This window comes from Lipotes vexillifer, unplaced genomic scaffold (assembly GCF_000442215.2).
Source record: "Lipotes vexillifer unplaced genomic scaffold, Lipotes_vexillifer_v1.1 scaffold311, whole genome shotgun sequence".
In the NCBI taxonomy this organism is placed as follows: Eukaryota; Metazoa; Chordata; class Mammalia; order Artiodactyla; family Lipotidae; genus Lipotes; species Lipotes vexillifer.
In genome coordinates this window covers 7,413,709-7,434,974 of record NW_006791012.1, presented here as the reverse complement: position 1 = coordinate 7,434,974, position 21,266 = coordinate 7,413,709, and the positions used below count along the sequence as shown (strand labels likewise).

General features: G+C 34.9%; 1 protein-coding gene across 1 annotated transcript in view; it reads right to left on the bottom strand.

Moving 5' to 3' along the window:
* PUS10 (pseudouridine synthase 10) overlaps window positions 1-20,383 on the bottom strand; it is a 59,097-nt gene extending 38,714 nt beyond the window's left edge. The window contains exons 1-3 of the mRNA XM_007464142.1: window positions 20,258-20,383; window positions 17,443-17,706; window positions 16,610-16,696 (exon numbers count right to left, since the gene is read on the bottom strand). Of these exons, the coding sequence (XP_007464204.1) occupies window positions 16,610-16,696; window positions 17,443-17,706; window positions 20,258-20,383 (477 nt within the window). The remainder of the gene's footprint in view (window positions 1-16,609; window positions 16,697-17,442; window positions 17,707-20,257) is intronic.
* Window positions 20,384-21,266: the final 883 nt, after the last annotated feature.

Below are 21,266 nucleotides of genomic sequence, written 5' to 3'. Positions count from 1 at the left end.
GATACAGCCACTATGGAGAACAGTATGGAGGTTCCTTAAAAAACTACAAATAGAATTACCATATGATCCAGCAATCCCACTACTGGGCATATACCCAGAGAAAACCATAATTCAAAAAGACACATGCACCCCAATGTTCATTGCAGCACTATTTACAATAGCCAGGTCATGGAAGCAACCTAAACGCCCATCAACAGACGAATGTTTAAAGAAGATGTGGTACATATATACAATGGAATATTCCTCAGCCATAAAAAGGAACGAAACTGGGTCATTTGTTGAGATGTGGATGGATCTAGAAACTGTCATACAGAGTGAAGTCAGTCAGGAAGAGAAAAACAAATATCGTATATTAATGCATGTATGTGGAATCTAGAAAAATGGTACAGATGAACCGGTTTGCAGGGCAGAAGTTGAGACACAGATGTAGAGAACAAACATATGGACATCAAGGGGGGAAAGCCGCGGGGGGGCGGGGGATGGTGGTGTGATGAATTGGGCGATTGGGATTGACATGTATACACTGATGTATATAAAATTGATGACTAATAAGAACCTGCTGTATAAAAAATAAATAAAATTAAATTTAAAAAATTTTAAAAAACGATAGAAAGCCTGATAATTAAATCCACTAGCTTACATAATCTAATATTCAAACCATAATCCAATATGTAATCTAGTTGCATAATTTAATACCCAAACCAAAGGTAGCATAGAAATGGTAGATAATAGGCTATTCTTATTTACATATATACATACATATTTATGTATATATGTAAAAATCCTATATAAAATATTAATAAGTCAAATTTTTATGTAAATAAAATGACTGAAAAATGTTATCTCAGGAAAACAACAAAAGTTCAAGAAAATCAATTCATTTACTTGACTATAATAATAGCTAAAAAGAGAAAAATATGTCTGCAAATATCTGTTCCTGATTAAAAAAACTTCCTATACTTGGAATGGAAGCAAACTTCCTTAAACAGATAAAGAGTATGTATCAGAAAAGAGGTAACAACGTAATTAATATTTAAATTCTAGAAACATTCCTATTATTGAGGGTCAAGACAAGAGTCCCTAGTATTACCATTATGTAACATGTTTTGGAGGTCCTAGTCAATCTATAAGATAAATACACACACATACATACATACACACATATACAATAAATATACACATAAATAGTAGGAAAAAAAGAGTAGAAAAATGATCATTATTTGCAAATAAGGTAATAGCATATTTAGATAACCAACTGAAAAACCACTAGAATTAATAATAGAGGCTAGAAAGTTGGGCAGTTACAAGATAAATATCAAGACACACAAACATACACACATTACTTTCCTAGTAACCAAATAGAAAATGTTACTAAAAAAAAAACCTACTCAGATTACAATTAAAATAAAAAATGAAAACACATTAAAAAAACCCACATAGGGATAAATTTATGAAATATGAGATGAAAACTGTAAAATAATTGTAAGCCCAAACAAAGAATTGAAAAAATGTAGAGAAATTTGTTCCTAGTTGAAAAGTTCCATAAAAATTAGAAATTTAAGTTTGTTGAATGACCATAAACAAAGATAAATGACAAATGACAGGCTGAAAGAAATAAAATAGACAAAGGATCAATAACCATATGTCCAAAGAGCTCTTACAAATCAATTTTAAAGAGCCAAATAACCAAATAAAAAGGAACCCCAATGGTTAATAAACATGCAAAAGAGATGTGAAACCTCACTTGAAAATCAAACAAGTGTAAATTAAACAAGATAATTTTTGCATGGTTTAGAATACGAAAGAGTATGATATACCCAGTTTGGGCAAGGGTACAAGGTTGTAATACACTGTTGTAAACTGGTAACATCTTTTAGGAGGGCAATTTGGAAATACTTATCAAAATTTTAATCAATTCCAAGAGAAGAGTTGCCCATTTTAAATGTACACCTCATTCCCCATAAATACAATAGCTATCTTTAGAAGTGCTGTGATGACAGAATGAATGTTTTTAAACTATAAAATTACACACAACACCCTCCCCCACCCCATATATCATGATCTTATTTTTAGAGAAAAATCTTTCTCCAAGTTAATGAATTTTATTATAATTTGAGAAATAGCTTATGTGTCAAGGTATTAATATTGGAGGCTTTCTAAATTTATTAAAACAATGTCCTGAAAACTTCAAACAAAATCTTTCCAAATAAATGACAAACTCCTCTGATCTGGTAAGGTTTAGTGTGCCTACCACTTTTTCTTTCCAAGAACTTGCCTAAGTAGTGTCAGAGGCAGGATGGGAAGGAGGTCAAAAAGCATCCTGGAAAAAGCATGGGAGTCTGAAATAGAAAGAACTGGGTTCAAGTTCTCTTCCTACTTAGCAGCAAGTAATTTGGGGCAATTAAATGCCCTTTTGTTGTTTGTTTCCTCGTCTGTAAAACAGGGAGAATGCTGTTTCTTGCATAATTGGAAGTTTAAATGAGATATCATACCAAAATGTTAATTGTTTTTTATAATGCAGGTCTCCTAACTCTGTTTAGTAATGCACATTAAACAAAAAAGGGGATTTCCTCAAGCCTTGCCCCTTCCAAACTTTCAGTTCTAGTTTTAGTCTAAAAGTTTAAGGAAGGTGATTTGTTGTGAATTTGAGAATGGAACATCATCTGCACTGGGCCAGTTTCTAGCCATGAATGCTAGTTAACGGGTGTGCAAGACATAAAGGCAAATGATCAAGGCAGATCAAACCATATACCCAACAACAAAATGCAGTGTGACGCTGGGGAAAGGAGAAAGGCAGGGGCCCTTGGACCTTAAATTTTGTCCAGTTTGAATCCTGCCAATATCTTTATTAGGACACCTTGATATAGTATTTGGAAGGAAGGGAGGGAGCAAGGGAAGGCAGGAAGGTAAGGGAGAGCGAAAGGGGGAGAAAGAGATAGAGACAGTGAGAGAAAAAGAAGAAGGAACCACAGATTCTTACAAATAATTTGGTGAAGACTATCTAATGGCAAGATCTAATGACAAGGCTTTGGTGGCTGGGATATTTCAAGTGCACTTCTAGAAAATGGCAGTGTGATGAGTTATTCACATACTACCACTAATTTGTACAATATGATATAAAAATAGAAGCTAAAATAACTAAACAAATAAAAAAGGCCTAAGTTCATGAGATGTCAAAAATGATTAGTAAATATACTCATGAGCCTAATTGGTAATGAATTTTTTCTACCCTTTTCTTCCACCTACCACTCCTCCATTATATAACCTTAAAATATGCAAACATTGTAAAGGTCATTATTGGGTATGAACCCTACTATTAACTGCCAAAAAAGAATATAAAATTTCTTCAAGAATATTTTTTCTTCATATTTTTCCATATAATTAATTTGTAAAATAAAAACTAAATTGACAGATTTCCATTAGGGTTGTTATAGCATAAAAAAGTATTTCTAACCTCACAGATGAAAGAAACTAGACAGTATACTTTGATTTTGGTAATTTGTTTAATGTAGTAAATAAAAATAATGTAACTATAATAAAAATTAAAATGAGACAAATGCAAAAATTATATTTTAAAAGTAAGCAAATGTATTTGGACTTCTGGGTAAAGAGAGAATATCAAATTCAGGTATGTACTTTTGCTAATCCTCTAAAACAACAAGTAATGAGATTTGTTAAAAGAGCATAAAATCCATCAGGATGGGGACAGTGGGAGTGTAGTTAGAAATCTGGAAGTTGGAAAGCAGATAGAGGAGTGGTAAAGGACAGAGACACACAGACACACAAAAAGCTGAATCCTAAACTGGCAGCACACATAACTGATACGCCACAATCAACAAAAGTCTGAGGAGTAAACACACCACCATGGAATTCTGGAAGTGGGGATAGAAGGAGCAAAATAAGGAAGTTTGACTGAAAATCTGTTTGAAAAAAGAGGTAGCTCTTCAAATCCCCCACATCACTTCATTTAGCCAGGTGAATGACCTGCCCTAACTCCTCTAAAAGACTATTTTTTTTGGAGAAGGTAAAATGAGGGTCTTTTCAGTGGGGGTCATGAGTCACATGAAGGGAAATGACACCAGATGGCAACTTGGATCTAGAGGAAATGAGGAGCACTAGAAATGGTAAATTTGTGGTAAATATAATAGGTAGGCATACTGTTTTCATCTCTTCTTTAAACGATATATATTTCAGGGCAAAAATTATAACACAGTATTGTAGGGTTAAAACGTATACAGACATAACAGATATACAACAATTGCACTAAGAACAGTAAAATAGAAATATAATGTTGTAAGATTATAATATTCCTGATTGAGTTAAGATAAAGATGGTTATTATAGCCCCTAGAGCAAAGCTTGACAACATTTTTCTGTTAAAGACCAGATAGTACATATCTTAGGCTTTGCTGGACATATGCATCTAGCACACCTAATCAACTCTGCTATTGTAGCACAAAAGAAGAAAAACCCAAAATAAACTATCTAAGTTCCCAACTTTAGGAAGACAGAAAAAGAACAATTAAAGCCATAATAAGTAGAAGGAAGAAAATAACAAAGAACAGAAATCAATGAAATATAAAATAAACATATACAGAATTAATCAATGAAACCAAATACTGGTTCTTTGAAAAGATCAATAACATCGGTAAATCTCTAGCTGCACAGATCACAGGAAAAAAAGAGAAGACACACATTACCATTGTCATGGAATAAAACATTAAACCATAAGAAGGGGGAACATTATGAAAAACTTTATGAAAATAAATCTGACAACTTAGATGAAACAAATTCCTCAAAAGATAGAAATTACCAAAACTGACAGAAGAAGCAATAGGAAACTTGAGTAACCCACTATCAACTGAAGAAACTGAATTTGTGATTAAAAAAAACATGGTCAAATATCCTAAGGAATCTACAACAAAACTATTAGAACTATTTTTAAAAGTTTAGCAAGATTGCAGGTTACAAGTCTGCAAAACCAAACTACATTTCTACAGATCAGCAATGAAAAATTGGAAAATGCAATAAAACTCCAATTCCACTTACAAGAGCACCCAAAACAATGAAATTCTTAGGGACAAATTATTTTAAATATGTGTGAAATCTGTACACTGCAAACTGTAAACCATTATTGAAAGAAATTAAAGATCAAAATAAATGAAAGTGGGAATGTAGACTAGTACAACCACTTTGAAAATAGTTTGGCATTATCTGATAAACTCAAAGAAATGTATTCCTTATGACTCAGCAATTCCACTCATAGGCATATACCATAGATAAACTCCTGCATATGTGCACTAGGATAAGCTTCAAGAATGTTGATGGTTTCACTGTTGAAAGTAGCTAAAAACTAGAAAACTCCTCAATATCCGTTAATAGTAGTATGAATAAACTGCAGTATATTCATGCAACTGAATACTGTACAGCAATGACAACCTACAGCTCCACATAGCAATATGAATGAATCTCTTTAAAAAAATATCAAATGACAGAAGCCAGACACAAAAGATTTATCATGTTATGATTCCATTTTATATAAAGTGCAAAATCAGGCCCATTTCAACTCTAGCTTTCGGAGTAAAGACAGTGGTTATCTGTGAGAAGAAAGGAGTTAAATGCTGATGAATATAATAACATAAATTGCTAAAAAGAAAATGAAAATATTTCTATTCCAGGATAGATTTCAGCTTCAAGGACTCACATCATGTAATCTCTGTGTTTCCTATGAGGCAATTACTTAAAATGTGAGAAACATGAAAGACAAAACAAACTGGAAAAAGACTACCTAAGATGTCCAACAAGCTATCCAAGCTCAGGAAAAAAGAGTCTCTATGCTAATTGAATATTGCTTATCTGAACACTCACTCTGATTCATTACACTATACCTGTAGTGAGTATGATTAAAAGCCCTTCAAAAGACACATGTGGTGCATCTTAATCTTATTTACAAAATAACTCAGGTTGCATCATGAATAAAAATGTATCCAAAAGAAGTGCCCTGATATATGTCTGCATTTAAAAAAATCTTTTGGGGCTTCCCTGGTGGCACAGTGGTTGAGAGTCCGCCTGTCGATGCAGGGGACGCGGGTTCGTGCCCCGGTCTGGAAAGATCCCACATGCCGCGGAGCGGCTCGGCCCGTGAGCCATGGCCGCTAAGCCTGCGCATCCGGAGCCTGTGCTCCGCAATGGGAGAGGCCACAACAGTTAGAGGCCCGCATACTGCAAAAAAAAAAAAAAATCTTTTGGAATACCAATTTAGCATTCGTTCCTGGTTACTGATTTATTCAATAGGACTTGAGTGTACATGCCCACTTTCTTCATAAGGAGAGATTCTACCAGGTAATGCTTTCAGAAATACGATCCAAAGTCTCACTAAAATCATTCTCTCACAGTTTCTAATATGAATTTATAGTGATAATACCAAATGAACAAATATTATCAACACACATAACACCCCAGCTTCACAAAAAATTTAAATCCTAGATGTGAACTGAATTCTAAATAGAAACTATTTTATATTATGATTCTTTTTTTTTAATGAGTTGAGTTTTTTAAATTTATTTTTATTTTTATTTTACTTATTTATTTTTGGCTGTGTTGGGTCTTCGTTGCTGCACACGGGCTTTTCTCTAGCTGCGGTGAGTGGGGGCTACTCTTCGTTGTGGTGCACGGGCTTCTCATTGCGGTGGCTTCTCTTGTTGCAGAGCACGGGCTCTAGGCACACAGGCTTCAGTAGTTGTGGCTCATGGGTTCTAGAGCGCAGGCTCAGTAGTTGTGGTGCGTGGGCTTAGTTGCTCCACAGCATGTGGGATCTTACCGAACCAGGGATCAAACCTGTGTCCCCTGCATTAGCAGGCAGATTCTTATCCACTGTGTCATCAGGGAAGCCCTGATTTTTTAAATTGAGATAAAATTGGTATATAACATTATATAACTTTCTGGTGTACAACATTATAATTTGACATCTGTATATACTACAAAATGATTGGCACCAATAGTCTAGTTACCATCCATCACCATTCAATTGACCCCCCTCACCCATTTCATCCATCTTGCAACCCCCTTTCCCTCTGATAACAGCCAATCTGTTCTCTGTATCTGTGAGTTTGGAGGGGTTTTTAAAAAATATTTATTTATTATTTTTAGCTGTGTCGGGTCTTTTTGTTGCAGCATGCAGGATCTTTCGTTGTGGTGTGCCGGCTTCTCTCTAGTTGTGACTCATGGGCTTCAGAGTGTGTGGGCTCAGTAGCTGCTGCACGTGGGTTCTCTAGTTGTGGCGCGCAGGCTTAGTTGCCCCGCAGCATGTGGGATCTTAGTTCCCTGACCAGGGATCAAACCCATGTCCCCTGCATTTGAAGGAGGATTCTCAACAGTTGGACCACCAGGGAAGTACCCTGTGAGTTTGTTTTTGTTTTGTTTTATTTGTTCATTTGTTTTTTTAAGTTCCACATATGAGTGAAATCATACAGTTTTGTCTTTCTCTGACTTATTTCACTTAGCATAATATCCTCAAGTTTCATTCACAGTGTTGCAAGTGGCAAGATTTCATTATTTTCATGGCTGAGTAATATTCCACTGTGTATATATACCACATCTTCTTTATCCATTCATCCTTCAATGAACATCTAGGTTGTTTCCATATCTTGGCTATTGTAAATAATGCTGAATGAACATAGGGGTACATATATCTTTTCAAATTAGTAATTTTGTATTCTTTGGATAAATACCCAGAAGTAGAATAGCTGGATCATATCATAGTTCTAGTCTTAATTTTTTGAGGAATCCCCATACTGTGTTCCAATAGTGGCTGCACCAATTTATATTCTCACTGACAGTGTACAAGAGTTCCCCTTTTTCTACATTCTCTCCAACACCTGCAATTTCTTGTCTCTTTTATAATAACCATTCTAATAGGTGTGATATGATTCTTTTTTGTGTGTGTGTGTGTGTGTGTGTTACGCGGGCCTCTCACTGTTGTGGCCTCTCCCGTTGCGGAGCACAGGCTCTGGACGCGCAGGCTCAGTGGCCATGGCTCACAGGCTCAGCCGCTCCGCAGCATGTGGGATCCTCCCGGACCGGGGCACAAACCCGTGTCCCCTGCATCGGCAGGCGGACTCTCAACCACTGTGCCACCAGGGAAGCCCATGATTCTTTATATAAGAATAAAAGGGCTACCTGTGTTGATACCAACGCATCTATTTCATTATTTCATTTCCTTTTTTATACTTCATGACCACATCTAAATAAAATCCATTTTATTTTTCCCCACAAATTAGTTCCCCTCACATTATACCTGCCCAGATACTCACAATAACATTTTAACAACCACCTCAGAGATAAACTGAGATTCCACCAGAGAAAAGAATCAAGAGTTTCAATCACATCAATACTTTAACAGTTACTTATATGAATAACTTTGTCTTTTTTTTTTTCTGGCTGCACTGCGTGGCCTGTGGGATCTTAGTTTCCTGGCCAGGGATTGAACCCGGGTCACAGCAGTGAAACCACCTAGTCGTAACCACTGGACCACCAGGGAGTTCTCTGAATAGCTTTTAAATGATAATAAAAATAATATATGACTCTTTAATTTGCCATACATATAAATTTTTAAATAAAAATTTATATAATTATATACCTCTTAAATAAAAAACTTGCCCTCTTCCTTCTGCCAGTACCTGCTCTGAGCACTCTCGTCAAGGTTGTAGAGACAGCCATACACCCATCTGATCTCCGACCCACTAACTGTTAAACCCAAAGCTACAAGCAATAAAAAGGAAGTAACACTGTGAATTGACAATCCAATGCTAAACTAAGGCCTTTCACATGAGAGTTTTATAAACGATAAGTATCCAAATTGGTTGAAAGATATTTATCATATTAAAAAAATCAGATAACTCTTCATGATAAAAATAATGGCAAGGAAAAAGATACCCAGTTTTTCTTAGGAAAAAAAATTCTCAGATACCATTTCCTTGAATGGTATTTACTCTAGAAAATAGGTTCCACTAATACTGATCCTGTATTAATACTGGTAAGGAAAAACAAAGTTTCATTTAAAAGGAAAGATTTGTGGGACTTCCTTGATGGTCCAGTGGGTAAGACTCTGTGCTCCCAATGCAGGGGGACTGTGTTCGATCTCTGGTCGCGGAACTAGATCCCGTATGCATGCTGCAACTAAGAGTTCACATGCCACAACTAAGAAGCCCATGTGCCGCAACGAAGATTCCACGTGCTGCAACTAAGACCCAGTGCAGCCAAAATAATAAATAAATAAATAAGTATTTTAAAAAATAAAAGGAAAGATTTGTAAAGATAACATCCAATATTTTAAGCAGTACAACCTAATTTTTTTTAAAAAAAGAAGCAGGAGCAGCTGTAGCACTACCATTAATCAATACTACTATCAATAAGAAAGTAGCAGTACTAGTTCTCAAGGAAGAGATTTCTGAGAAGTCAATAATGAAGTTGGATTTGTCTGACTTCAGGGTGGCACCAGCTCCCTCTTTTTGGATATCTGGAAGTACACATGACAAAAGGACATGGCTGAAATCCTGACATGCCCACCTCTAATTATTAAGGGAATAACATAATAATTCATCATCACACACACCTATCAATTGTCCTAAGATTAAAGGAAAAACAGAAGTAGCTCCTTACAAAAGTGAATGGAAATTCCTCTGTTTTAAGACATCTGCTATAAAAAGGTATTTGATTTAAAACCTCTTCTGTACCTATTCCAATCATCCGATAACAAAACTTGAGCTCAAGTGTGGTGGGAAAGTGCTAAAAAATGTAATTTTAATTTTACTTTCAAAGTCGTAATTTTAGAGAATCACCAAATAAATTGGTGGTTTATCATCATGTTTGTTAAATTATTACTCTTGTTAAGATATTACAAGAGCTCTGGTTCCACATACATATATATACTTTTACCAAGAATCCTTTCCCTAACTTTGAAGATACTATACCATTTGAGTGTAAAGGTCAAAACCTAGACTAAGCCTCTCCTGTAAACACAGATACACAATAACCCACTTCTGATATCTATCTGACCAAATCACAGTGTAGGTAGTAAGTAGGGCACAGCAATAATCAAAAGCGTATACTTTGGAGTTGGATACATGAGCGTTTAATTCCTAGCTCTGTTATTTATTAGCAGTGTAACCTTGAGTTTCAATTTCATCATCTGTAAAATAGAAATAATAACACTGCCTACTTCAAGGGGTTGTTATGATTAAATGAGACAGCACAGGCAGCACACTGTCCTACAAATAATAAATGGTGGCAGCTACTGCCCCTTGTTTTTTCCAAGAAAGGGGTTGTATCTTACTGCTCCTAAAACATAAGCACACATTGTGGTGGTGTGGCTGTTTCACATATAAACCATCACTTTATATACATATATTATATATATAAATTATTATGAATGATTTTTCAAAAATAATAACTTAGTAGTTGAGAATTAGTAAGTCTAAAACATGGTGGTGATCTCAGCAAAAAGGGTAATTGAGATGACTTCTCTATGTAACAAAAGAAATCTGAAATAGAGTCTAATTTAGAAGCTCCCTTTTTCTGAAACTTAGTCCACTAGGCCATGCAGTCCTAAAACTGAATGAAAAAAAGGAAAGTTTGGTAAGGAACTCAACAGTTGGTAAGTAGCAATGTGATAATATGTTGCATTTGATGGGGAAATAGAAAAAGGATTTGCTTCATCTTGCATTCCTATTAACTCTGTTATATAACCATTTCTCACTAAAAATTTTAAAGATGCAAAATGTGACAATTCATGAGAATAAGACCATACAAATTAAAACATAAACTTCAAAATTTTAAGGCTGCCTCATGCTCTTAACACACCCTGCTACCTCTCAACCACCCACACTGGTGGATTAGCCATAGCAACCTTTTCTTTCTTGCTGCCTCCTCTGCCTATACTTAGCTGGTTCAGGCCAAGAAAAAGCAAAGCTAGGAAGTAAACATACGCATCTTCAAGTATTTAAACATATGTCTGAATACTCTGCAAACTGCATTCCTGAATCCAGTGTACATTATTGTGATGGTTTTTAGAATTAGCCTTGCTCCTTGTCCTACTTCACCATGGCATCTCATTTGCGGGAATATGATTTGTTCTTCCTTGCTACAAGGCTCAGTGACTTCAGGAAAGGGTTCTTGCTTTATTTGTTGGTCTCCCTGCAACTGTACCCTCTAATAGTGACTTATTAAACCTATTCAATACCTGCTCTGACTCCCTGACAGCTGGACTGCTGACTGCCCACCCTAAACTAACCAGGACTTGGGTTCTACAAAGACCTTGACTAATCACAGGTCACTCATCCTTTCTTCCTTGGAACACACGTCCCAATTGTAGATGGAGTAACAGAATCCTGAACCTGCTCCCATGTCTAGTCCCATGTTCCCCCTGATGCAACAGCTCTGCCTAGATTTTATCATTCTTTTGTCCCCTGATCCTTCTCGAGTGTATGGCTTAACAAGTGCAGTAGTTAAGAAAAGGCAATGCCCATAGAGCCAAGGTAGTTAAGTAAATAAAACACACCTAAGTATAAAAGATGGAGAGATGGTGTGGATTAAAAAAAAAAAAAAAGAGCGTGAATGAGGGAGACACACCCAAATTCCAATAAATGTGACACATTGGGCAAGCTTTGGTCTTCCCCCCTTCACATGAGATGAGTGATATGATTAGTGAAGTAATCCCAATCTGTGAGGCTGAAAAAAATCATCCAAACATACCTTCTTTCCAATTCACAGACACTGGGGATCCGTTATATTTTCAGAGATTAAAAGGTTGGGAACTCCTGGACTCCATCAGAGATTCTCAGTAGGTTTTAAGGGATTTATACCTGAGATGGTGGCATGGCCAGAGCTCTGACAAATCACAACCATATACATGTCATTTTTCAATGAGGCTAGATGGTCACCAAGTCTCCTACAGATCTATGATTCTGTGATTCTGATCATGCAGACTTCCATATACTGATGTTGTGCTCACAGAGGTATGCTATTGGGGTCACCTCTCATAAGGAAGATGGGTTTGCTGCATGTTCTCTGAATGGCTTAAAATGTTGCAGCCTGTATATGCAAAACATCAGCAAGGTTACATCCCCCCAACCCATCCATAAAGAATCTACTGAAAACTCCCTAAGAGGCCAAGACAGTGATTGCTATAATTTTGCATGTTTTTCAGTGCCTCATTCAGCAACCTTGTAAAAATGCTTTGCATGGATAAATGGACCACTTAAAGATTGAAGCAAGTCTTAACTAACTAACCTAACCAAAAAATAGGGTTACAAAGTCTGAAAACTCCTTAGTAAGCTCAGAAAGTTTATCGATTGAAGTGAACCTTAAGTTGGTACTAAATGGTGGGTAAGAGAGAACAAAAACTGATTTAAGTAGGGTGTTTGTCATACAAAATAAAAATTGAGAAGTCACGGAAAATGAATCAAACGTAGAAAATATGCACGCTAAATTAGAGAGCTGGGTTAATGAATGAAGATAGCCAGTTCAGGCCTACACATACAATATGAAATTGAAAGTGTAGCTCTCTGTACTTTAAGTCAAAGAGATTTCATCAAATTCTGCACTATGAGCTAATCATAATTAGAAAAAACATTGCCTTTAGAAAAAGTAAGCACATCAATCAATTACAGAGGGGGAAAATTACTGGAGTGTCCAATTAAGAAAGATCCTAGGTTAATGGCTGGGAGTTAAGAGGCCTATATAAATACATGCAAAATTCTGAATACATGCATTTTTAGGACAAGGGAGCCATTGCTTTCTTTAGATTCTTAATGAGATGATGGTCCCAAACTGGTTAAGACCACACAGATTTAAGTAAAAATCCAAAGTCTTTTGAATACCCATTTGTCAGAATTTAAGAAAAGAACAACTTTGTAAATGTAAACTGCTACCACAGAAATGGTACTGCTTTTACTTTTGGCTACTTTTCTAGGGCTGTGTATAACTTATAGTACTCAGTGCAAAGCATGGAAATATCACAAAGTATAACAAATGAGAGAAAAAAGGTTTTGATTTGACAAATAAAACTCAAACTGTACCAAGTTGCATATAGAGAAGTAGGTGTTTCATACGACCAAAGTAACATTTAAGGGACAATTAACATTCAAAATCAATAGTAATTAAGGACCTACTGTAGAGCACAGGGAACTCTACTCAATACTCTGTAATGACCTATGTGGGAAAATAATCTAAAAAAGAGTGGATATATGTATAACTGATTCACTTTGATGCACAGAAGAAACTAACGCAACATTGTAAATCAACTATATTCCAATAAAAATTTAAAACAAAACCCAAAAAAGTCAGTAGTAAACAACTGTTTCCCCCGCACGCTGCTCCTGAGGTGGGGCCAGTAGGCCAAACTGATAGTACAATATTGCCCCCTACTGAACTGTACTAGTAAAGATAAATCTAGAAGAACAGGACTTTAAAGTGCTTACTTTTAAAAGGACCTACTTGGAATGCTCTTTTCCCATCAATACCAGGTTAGCCTAATATTAGCATAAGTCTGGGTTATTCACTCTATGGTAATTTTAGTGTGGCAATTATGTAATGTGGTGTAGGAGTTTAGAGGAATCAATCATGAATATAAGGTAACATTTAAAAATTACTATAATAAATATTTTTCTTAAAACTATATAGGATCTTGAAGTTTGTAAAGGCTGAACAAAGTCTCTAGTCTAACCAACTATAGGTTCACAACTTCCTTATATATATATCTCTGCCAAGTAGTTGCCCAGCCTTGGCTTAAACATTCTGGTGACAGAAAACTCACCATTCCTGAAAACAGTCTATCCTGTTTTGGATAATCCTCCTTACAGCTGAAAATTACTCTCTCTCCAGGAGAAAACCCCTCAAATATTTAAGCAGGGCAAATTTGTCCCACTAAATCATCTATTCTCCAAATTAAATAACCCAAGTTCCTTTGGCAGCAGCTCCTGTGACCAGGGTTCAGATGTCTCCAACATTCTAAATGCACTCATCTAAATGTGTTTGTTTCTATTGTTGCTATAACAAATTCCCACAAATTTAGTGGTTTAAAACACAAATTTATTATCTTACAGTTCTTTAGGTCAGAAGCCTGACACTGGTCTCACTGGGTCAATAGGGCCATATTCTTCTCTGGAGGCTCTAGGCTAGGAGGACCTGTTTCTTTGCCTTTTCTAGCTTTCAGATTCCACTCATTTTCCTGGGCTCATGGCTCCCTCCCACTATCTTCAAAGTGAGCAACACTGCATCTCTCTGACCATTCTTCCACAATCACCTTTTTCTCTTACCATCACCTCAGCCAGGAAGGGTACTTTTAAGGACTCACATGATTAGGTTGAGCCCACCTAGATAATTAAGGATAATCTCTGTATCTCAACATCCTTAACCTTAATTACTTCAGCCAAGTCCCTTTTTTAAAAATGCAAAATAACATATTCACAAGTTTGGGGGACTACTACAAAATGCCTTCCCATTTGTATTTGCTCCTCCTAAAGTAGAACATTCCATCTGACTATGGTACTCTAGGAATGGCCAGCACTGAGTAAAAAAGGATTGTCACCTTCATCTTTTCAGATACTATACTTCTAATATCTGGATGAAAATCAAAAGAACTTATCTAATCACACCCATAATTCTCATTGGGCTACTAACTAAAACTCCTAAGCCATCGCTATAAACACAACTCTTTTTTTTTTAATTTTTATTGGACTATAGTTGATTTACAACGTTGTGTTAGTTTCAGGTGTACAGCAAAGTGAATCAGTTATACATATACATACATCCACTCTTTTTTAGATTCTTTTCCCATATAGGCCATTACAGAGTATTGAGTAGAGTTTCCTATGCTATACCGTAGGTCCTTATTAATTATCTATTTTATATATAGTAGTGTGTATATGTCAATCCCAATCTTCCAATTAAACATAGCTCAAGCCACTCCTGCCTCATCCTTTACTTGGCAGTTGTTTTTCTAAACCCAAGTATAAGAACGTAGGTTTAAGGACTTCCTTAGTGACGCAGTGGTTAAGAATCTGCCTGCCAATGCAGGGTACGTGGGTTCGAGCCCTGGTCCGGGAATATCCAACATGCCGTGGAACAACTAAGCCCGTGAGCCACAACTACTGAGCCCACGCTCTAGAGCCTGCGAGCCACAACTACTGAAGCCGGCGTGCCTAGAGCCTGTGCTCCACAACAAGAGAAGCCACCGCAATGAGAAGCCCACGCACCGCAACGAAGAGTAGCCCCTGCTCACCGCAACTAGAGAAAGCCTGCTCGCAGCAACGAAGACCCAACGCAGCCAAAAATAAATAAACAAAAGCAAGAAGAGTTTATGTAGAATAATTCTATTTTTTAAAACAGCATCTTCTATTTCTAATATGGAATATAAATACTTCATAAGTATTCAACAAATATTAAGTTAATATTGTTAAAATCATCGCATGTGGTAAAAATGGACAATACAAATTTTAACGTAAAAATATAAACTTTGAGATGAAGATTGGTAGTAAGATATATAACCACACTTAGAAAATATATTTCTTTTCCTATTTTTGTTACTCAAACACTGAAAGCTTTTGTGAGTCACTTAGCTTTTGGAAGTCTGTTTTTCTCCACCAAAATTGGACCCTGGAGATGACCTATCTGTGAGAAATGCACTGATGATTGACTAGAAAATGACTTTAAGTGTTTATAAACCTCAGTATTATCATTATCACTGCCTTTACTCTTCCATTTGCTCCATTATCTTGTCATCAACAGAGATACTACTTAAAATCACTCTACTCTTTTTCACTTCCCAGCTCTTCTCTATCACTTATCCAGCCTCAACAAGTCTTAAGTCAATCTTTAGCCTTTTAGGGACTAATAAACATATTCACCCAAAGAAAATGATGGTATAAGATGTAAGGTGATGCTTTGGGATTCTTAGGGAAAATATACCTCATACATATAAATGGATGTGTTTACAGCTCATTATAATTTGAGATTACAGAGGCCATTCTCTCTATACTACATTTAACAGTATTAACAAAGATAGTTTTGTGTTTTCACATGAGTTTCTACACACAGGAACATTACAATAATGACTACTATTATTTTTTTCACTTACCAAAAGAAAAAAGTTAAAATAAATATGAGGCTATTTCTCTCCCTTTTTCCATTGACTAAAAGAGGTGCCGTCTTTTTATATTTTACTCTGGAAAAGAGAAGGCTCATCAAAATTAAAATGATCTTATCCTAGGACCATTATAAAACACATACATCTGCACCAAAAGATCTCTGAAGTCCTGGTCAAATATCTTTCTCTGACCAACATACCGCTCAATGAATGTTGCTACTGAATTAGGACCCTTTAAAAAGATGGCAGTACTGTGATGAATAAACTAACTTGAACCAATAATTCCTTTTCTCATCCATTCACTCAACATCATTAAGCAACTATAATAATGTAATGCTTTCAGTCATTCAATAAATTCATAAAATGTGAAAATATAATATGGGAAGGAATATTTATACTTTCCTATTTTTTTAGAAATTTTTATTGTGTACTTCACATATAGTTTTATGTATGTAAATGACCTTACCTCTCTTACAGATAGCTGTGGTGGGAAGGAGATTGACAATACCAAGTTGGTGAATTCAAACCCAGAGGCCTCAACCTTTTGGCACACCTAAAAAAGTATTACATAAAAAGTATTTTTTATTACATAAAAAAGTATTATATAAATTCCCAGGAATTGCTGAAATTTTTACACTAATCTTCATAACATGAATTTTTGGTCCAGGAGATGACACTGCAAAACTTCTAAACTTTTACCTTTGAGTAGGAAACTCTCACAAACATCCTGAAATCAAATATTTGCCAACTATGACCCTGAGGACTGATATCACAAGGTGCCAAAAGAGCCAGTACTCACCTGCAGAACAACCTGTTGAATGTCAAAATACTTTTCTATTAAGTCACCTGGTAATTCAGAAAAGATTTTAAACAAAATAAAGCCAAATAGGCACTCTTGATACCTGGAAACAAAAAGCAATCCCACCTTCAATCATGTACCTTCCTCAAAGCTGTAACACTAGTCTTTTCTAGACACTAAAAGGTATGACTAAAGTAGAACTTTTCTCTAACTCCTTAGCTATGTTAAACAGCAAAGGGAAAACTGCTACATTTTTGTTCAATTGAACAGCACTCATAACTGAAATACATGGATACACATTTCATTAATTTTCAGACATGTTGATAAAAAGGTAATTTGAGAATAGTAGGCTTTTTAAAAAAAAATTAAGAAAACTTTCTAATGATCCATTTGTGTAAAACAAGTTGAAACGAATGGCATTGTTCCTTTGGATACAAGAATTCTAGGCCTTAGAACTGAAAATCTTTACGAATCGCACATTAATAAAAAAAACTGTTTACCTTTTTAATGAACTCTTTTTCACAGAAATCTTGAAGAATTCCTAGGCATACATTGCATACATTTAAATTTGAGTTCTTGGAAGCAATGCTTCCATCTTCAATAATCGAGATCTTTCCCTCTCCATTTTGACTCAGATTATCCATCCCATCAATCCCATCTTCTAGTTCTTGTAGTCGAATTTTCTTGGGAGGGGGGTTTGGAACTTCTGAAATTAATTCATCTTTTTCAGTTTCCAGAAATTTTTGCAGTTCATTGAGCAACTCCTGGAAAGTTAATTAAAAAAAAAAAAAAGTAATGACCCTTTGACAATGTCCTTAAGGGTAAAATGAAGCGTGAAAATTATGATATATCACAGACTTATACAATGCTGACTTATATCAGTTCTGGAGCAGTTAGTTTTATTAGCCAACACTGGCTTTCAGGAGAATTTAAAAGAGAATACCTAATTCCTATAATATATGTGTGAATATTTTTTCAAAAGAGTTTCATACATCAGTGAAGCTAAAATCCTAAATCTGAGATGGAAAGGCTCCATTAACAAATTTATTAATTTGGCCTGAGTTCTGTTGTGAGGGTCATTCACCTGCTAATTTCAGCAAAACAAACAAACAAAAACAAAAAAACCCAACTTCAATTCAAATTATTAGCAAATAGAAATGCAAACTGAATTTCCATCTATGGTAGGTTATTTAATAATCTCACAACCACTAAAACTTAATATGTACAATATTTAATATGAAATATGAAAAATTACATAGATTAGAAGTCTATTAAGTAAAAATAATTTCTAGTCAATTTACTAAACAAAGGCAAACAATGCTGGCAATGCTGAAATTTGGCATCATAATTACAAACCATTTACAGGCACTAACTGGAAAAAGCCCTCTACTACATTCTGGTTTGCCTAATTTCTGTCACTCTTTGTATTGGAATGTAAAAAGTGGCATTCCTTTCAAACCACTATCATATTTCAGACATTCCACTCATCTAAATACTCAGAGGACTCTTCTTCTGTTTTGTCTAAATTGGGCAGGTTTTATTATTCAGTTGTTGAATAAATATCCTTTTGAAATTCACTCATATTACAATTTACTGACTCTAAAGGGAAAAATCTTTCACTCAAACAAATTTAATTCATTTTATTAAGACATGAGCTCTCCTATTAAATCTTTAACAGAGAAATACATACTCATACACATATACACATACAGGCATATTATGGCCCACACAAATATGTTTATTATTACCTAAGACCTATAAGTCAATATAACATCGTACAGATACATGCATGTGTACATATATATGAATAGAAAATATCAAAATATATTTACCCAGAAAAGTCCAGATATTTTCATGTTTATTTACATAAAATGATACAAAAGTTGGTAACACTAAGTTCTTTCTATAATATATATTTTAAAACTTACAACATATGTATAAAATAATAGATTATAAATGTGTCTGAAAAAATTGTAAGGCAAGTTACACAAACTCAATCTTATCACTTCATAGTCATTATGCGTATAAAGAAATATAGATGTATATATTAATCATCATAGCATATGTACCATTTCCAGTTTTCAAAGTGTTTTCACATACTTTATTAGATATTGTCCCTTAAAATCCTGTGAGGTGGATGTTATCATCACGCCCATTTACAGAGAAGAAAACTGAAGCTGGAAAGTGGTGAAACTGGGATTCAAATCCATGTCTTCTAGCTCCAAATTCTAGGCTTTGGATTCGGACAGACAGTTCATATCCTAGCTTGCTCACTTAATAGCTGTGTAACTTTGGGCAGGTTGCTTAACCTCTCTGTGCCTCAGTTTCTTCATCTGAAAATAGAGACAATCATAGTATGTACTTACCTAATAGGTTATTGTGAGGATTATATGAGAGCTTGACATATAATAATGCTATATGAATATTGGATATAATTATTTCCAAAATAATAGAAACTAATACATAGGAGAAATGATTGCCATTGCTACCTCCTGGGCAATTTTTTTTAATTATAGGAAGCTGAATGTGTGTGTGTGTGTGTGTGTGTGTGTGTGTGTGTGTGTGTGCATGTGTGTGTGTGTGGTATATTCATACTGTTTATAAGTACATATTTACACATATGTATATAATTACTATCTGCCTCTGAAAAGAACATCACTGTTAGAATAAAATATATTTCACAAAATGTTATATATTTTATATGAAATTTCTATTAAATGTCAAAGCTCTCTGTATATTACCATAAATGTCAAAGACCTCAGTATATTACTTTTGCTGTTAATAGTGGTAAATGATAATAAGCATTTACTTCTAGAGAGTTGCAAACACCTATTTGTAAATACAAGTGGTAATACAGAAAACAGAAAAAGAAAAAAGGCAACCAAACCCACCATGCTTCCACCCCCCCCATTACATTTTACTAATATCTGGTAAGATGCACTATTTTGTGATATTCTGTTTAGATATTCTTTAGGAAAGATCTATGCAAACATTAAATGCACCAGTGAATTGCTTCACAAAGACCTCACTACATTAAATGTTAAATATAATCACTTAAGAAGGAACTTACATTTATATGGTAATGGCAATTCCAAAATTACCATTATCGGTAACTACTTTATTATAGTTTTTTAAAAAATTTAATGAAGAGTTATGAACAGATACCTGCCCTCAAATACACAGGTATTGATTTAAGACCCTTTCTTAACGTAAAAAAGAAAGAAAGGAAGGAAGGAAGGAAGGAAGGAAGAAAAAGAAAGAAAGAAAGAAAGAGAGAGAGAGAGAGAGAGAAAGAAAGAAAGAAAATACCCTTACCTTGTAGGGAAGTTTGTATGGTGCATGAAAATCCACACCACAGAATCTGAAGATACATCTTGGACAGGTACCAGTACTGAGCAACAACTGGGCCACATGCTTGTTTTCCACAGTCAGTGGAAACATATTAAATAACTACAACTAGAAAAAAAGAAAAAGTAAAACTAATGAGCACCTTTTGTGTTTTACTTTCACAGACAAATATACGGTGACCTTTAAGGATAAAAATCTTTAAAGATAAAACATTTATATTTGAAAATCACTATTTGGTATTCTCCAATAATGTCCCTTTCATTATATCCATATTGAAACAAAAACTTGAAGGCAATTTATTAGATGGATCAGGTAAAAGTTTCTAATTGTCAAGGACTTTAACATTCTGGATTATGATAAAGTGCATCAACATAACTAAATCAATCAAAAGAAATAAAAACTAATAAAAAATGGCTGTCTCTAAGGAGGGTAATGAAAACAAGAATACAGAGTGTAATTTTGCTTTTTATTTTGTACCATTCAGTATTGTTTGAGAACACAGAGCTGTAAATTCAATAAACTTTCCTGTTAGAAATAAGAAATTAGTTTGCTAGAAAAAATAATCAGATCAGTCTACGTTATGTAATACTTGACTGCCCTTAATGATAGTTAAGCAGTCAAGTATTCAAAGCAAACTGATAAGATTCAAAAACATCAATTTTACTTTGATGAAATAATAACTAAATAAAAACCAGCTATTAGCAAAATGAGAAAAATCTTCCTTTCATACACAAGTAAAAACTCCAACAAATTAAGTGCAAAATATTTTAGAGTAATTATTATCTAAAACAATTTGCCACTTTTTTGCAATTTGAACAAACTCACTTGGAAGTAAATACGACATAGAGAATGGGTTCTTGTTGCCAGAAAGGAGGGAGGTAATGAAAATTAAATTACGTAGTCATTCTGTTTGGAGGGAAAAAAAGGTCTTCTGATTAATGAATCAGCTCACATTACTTTAAAATGAGGAACTAGT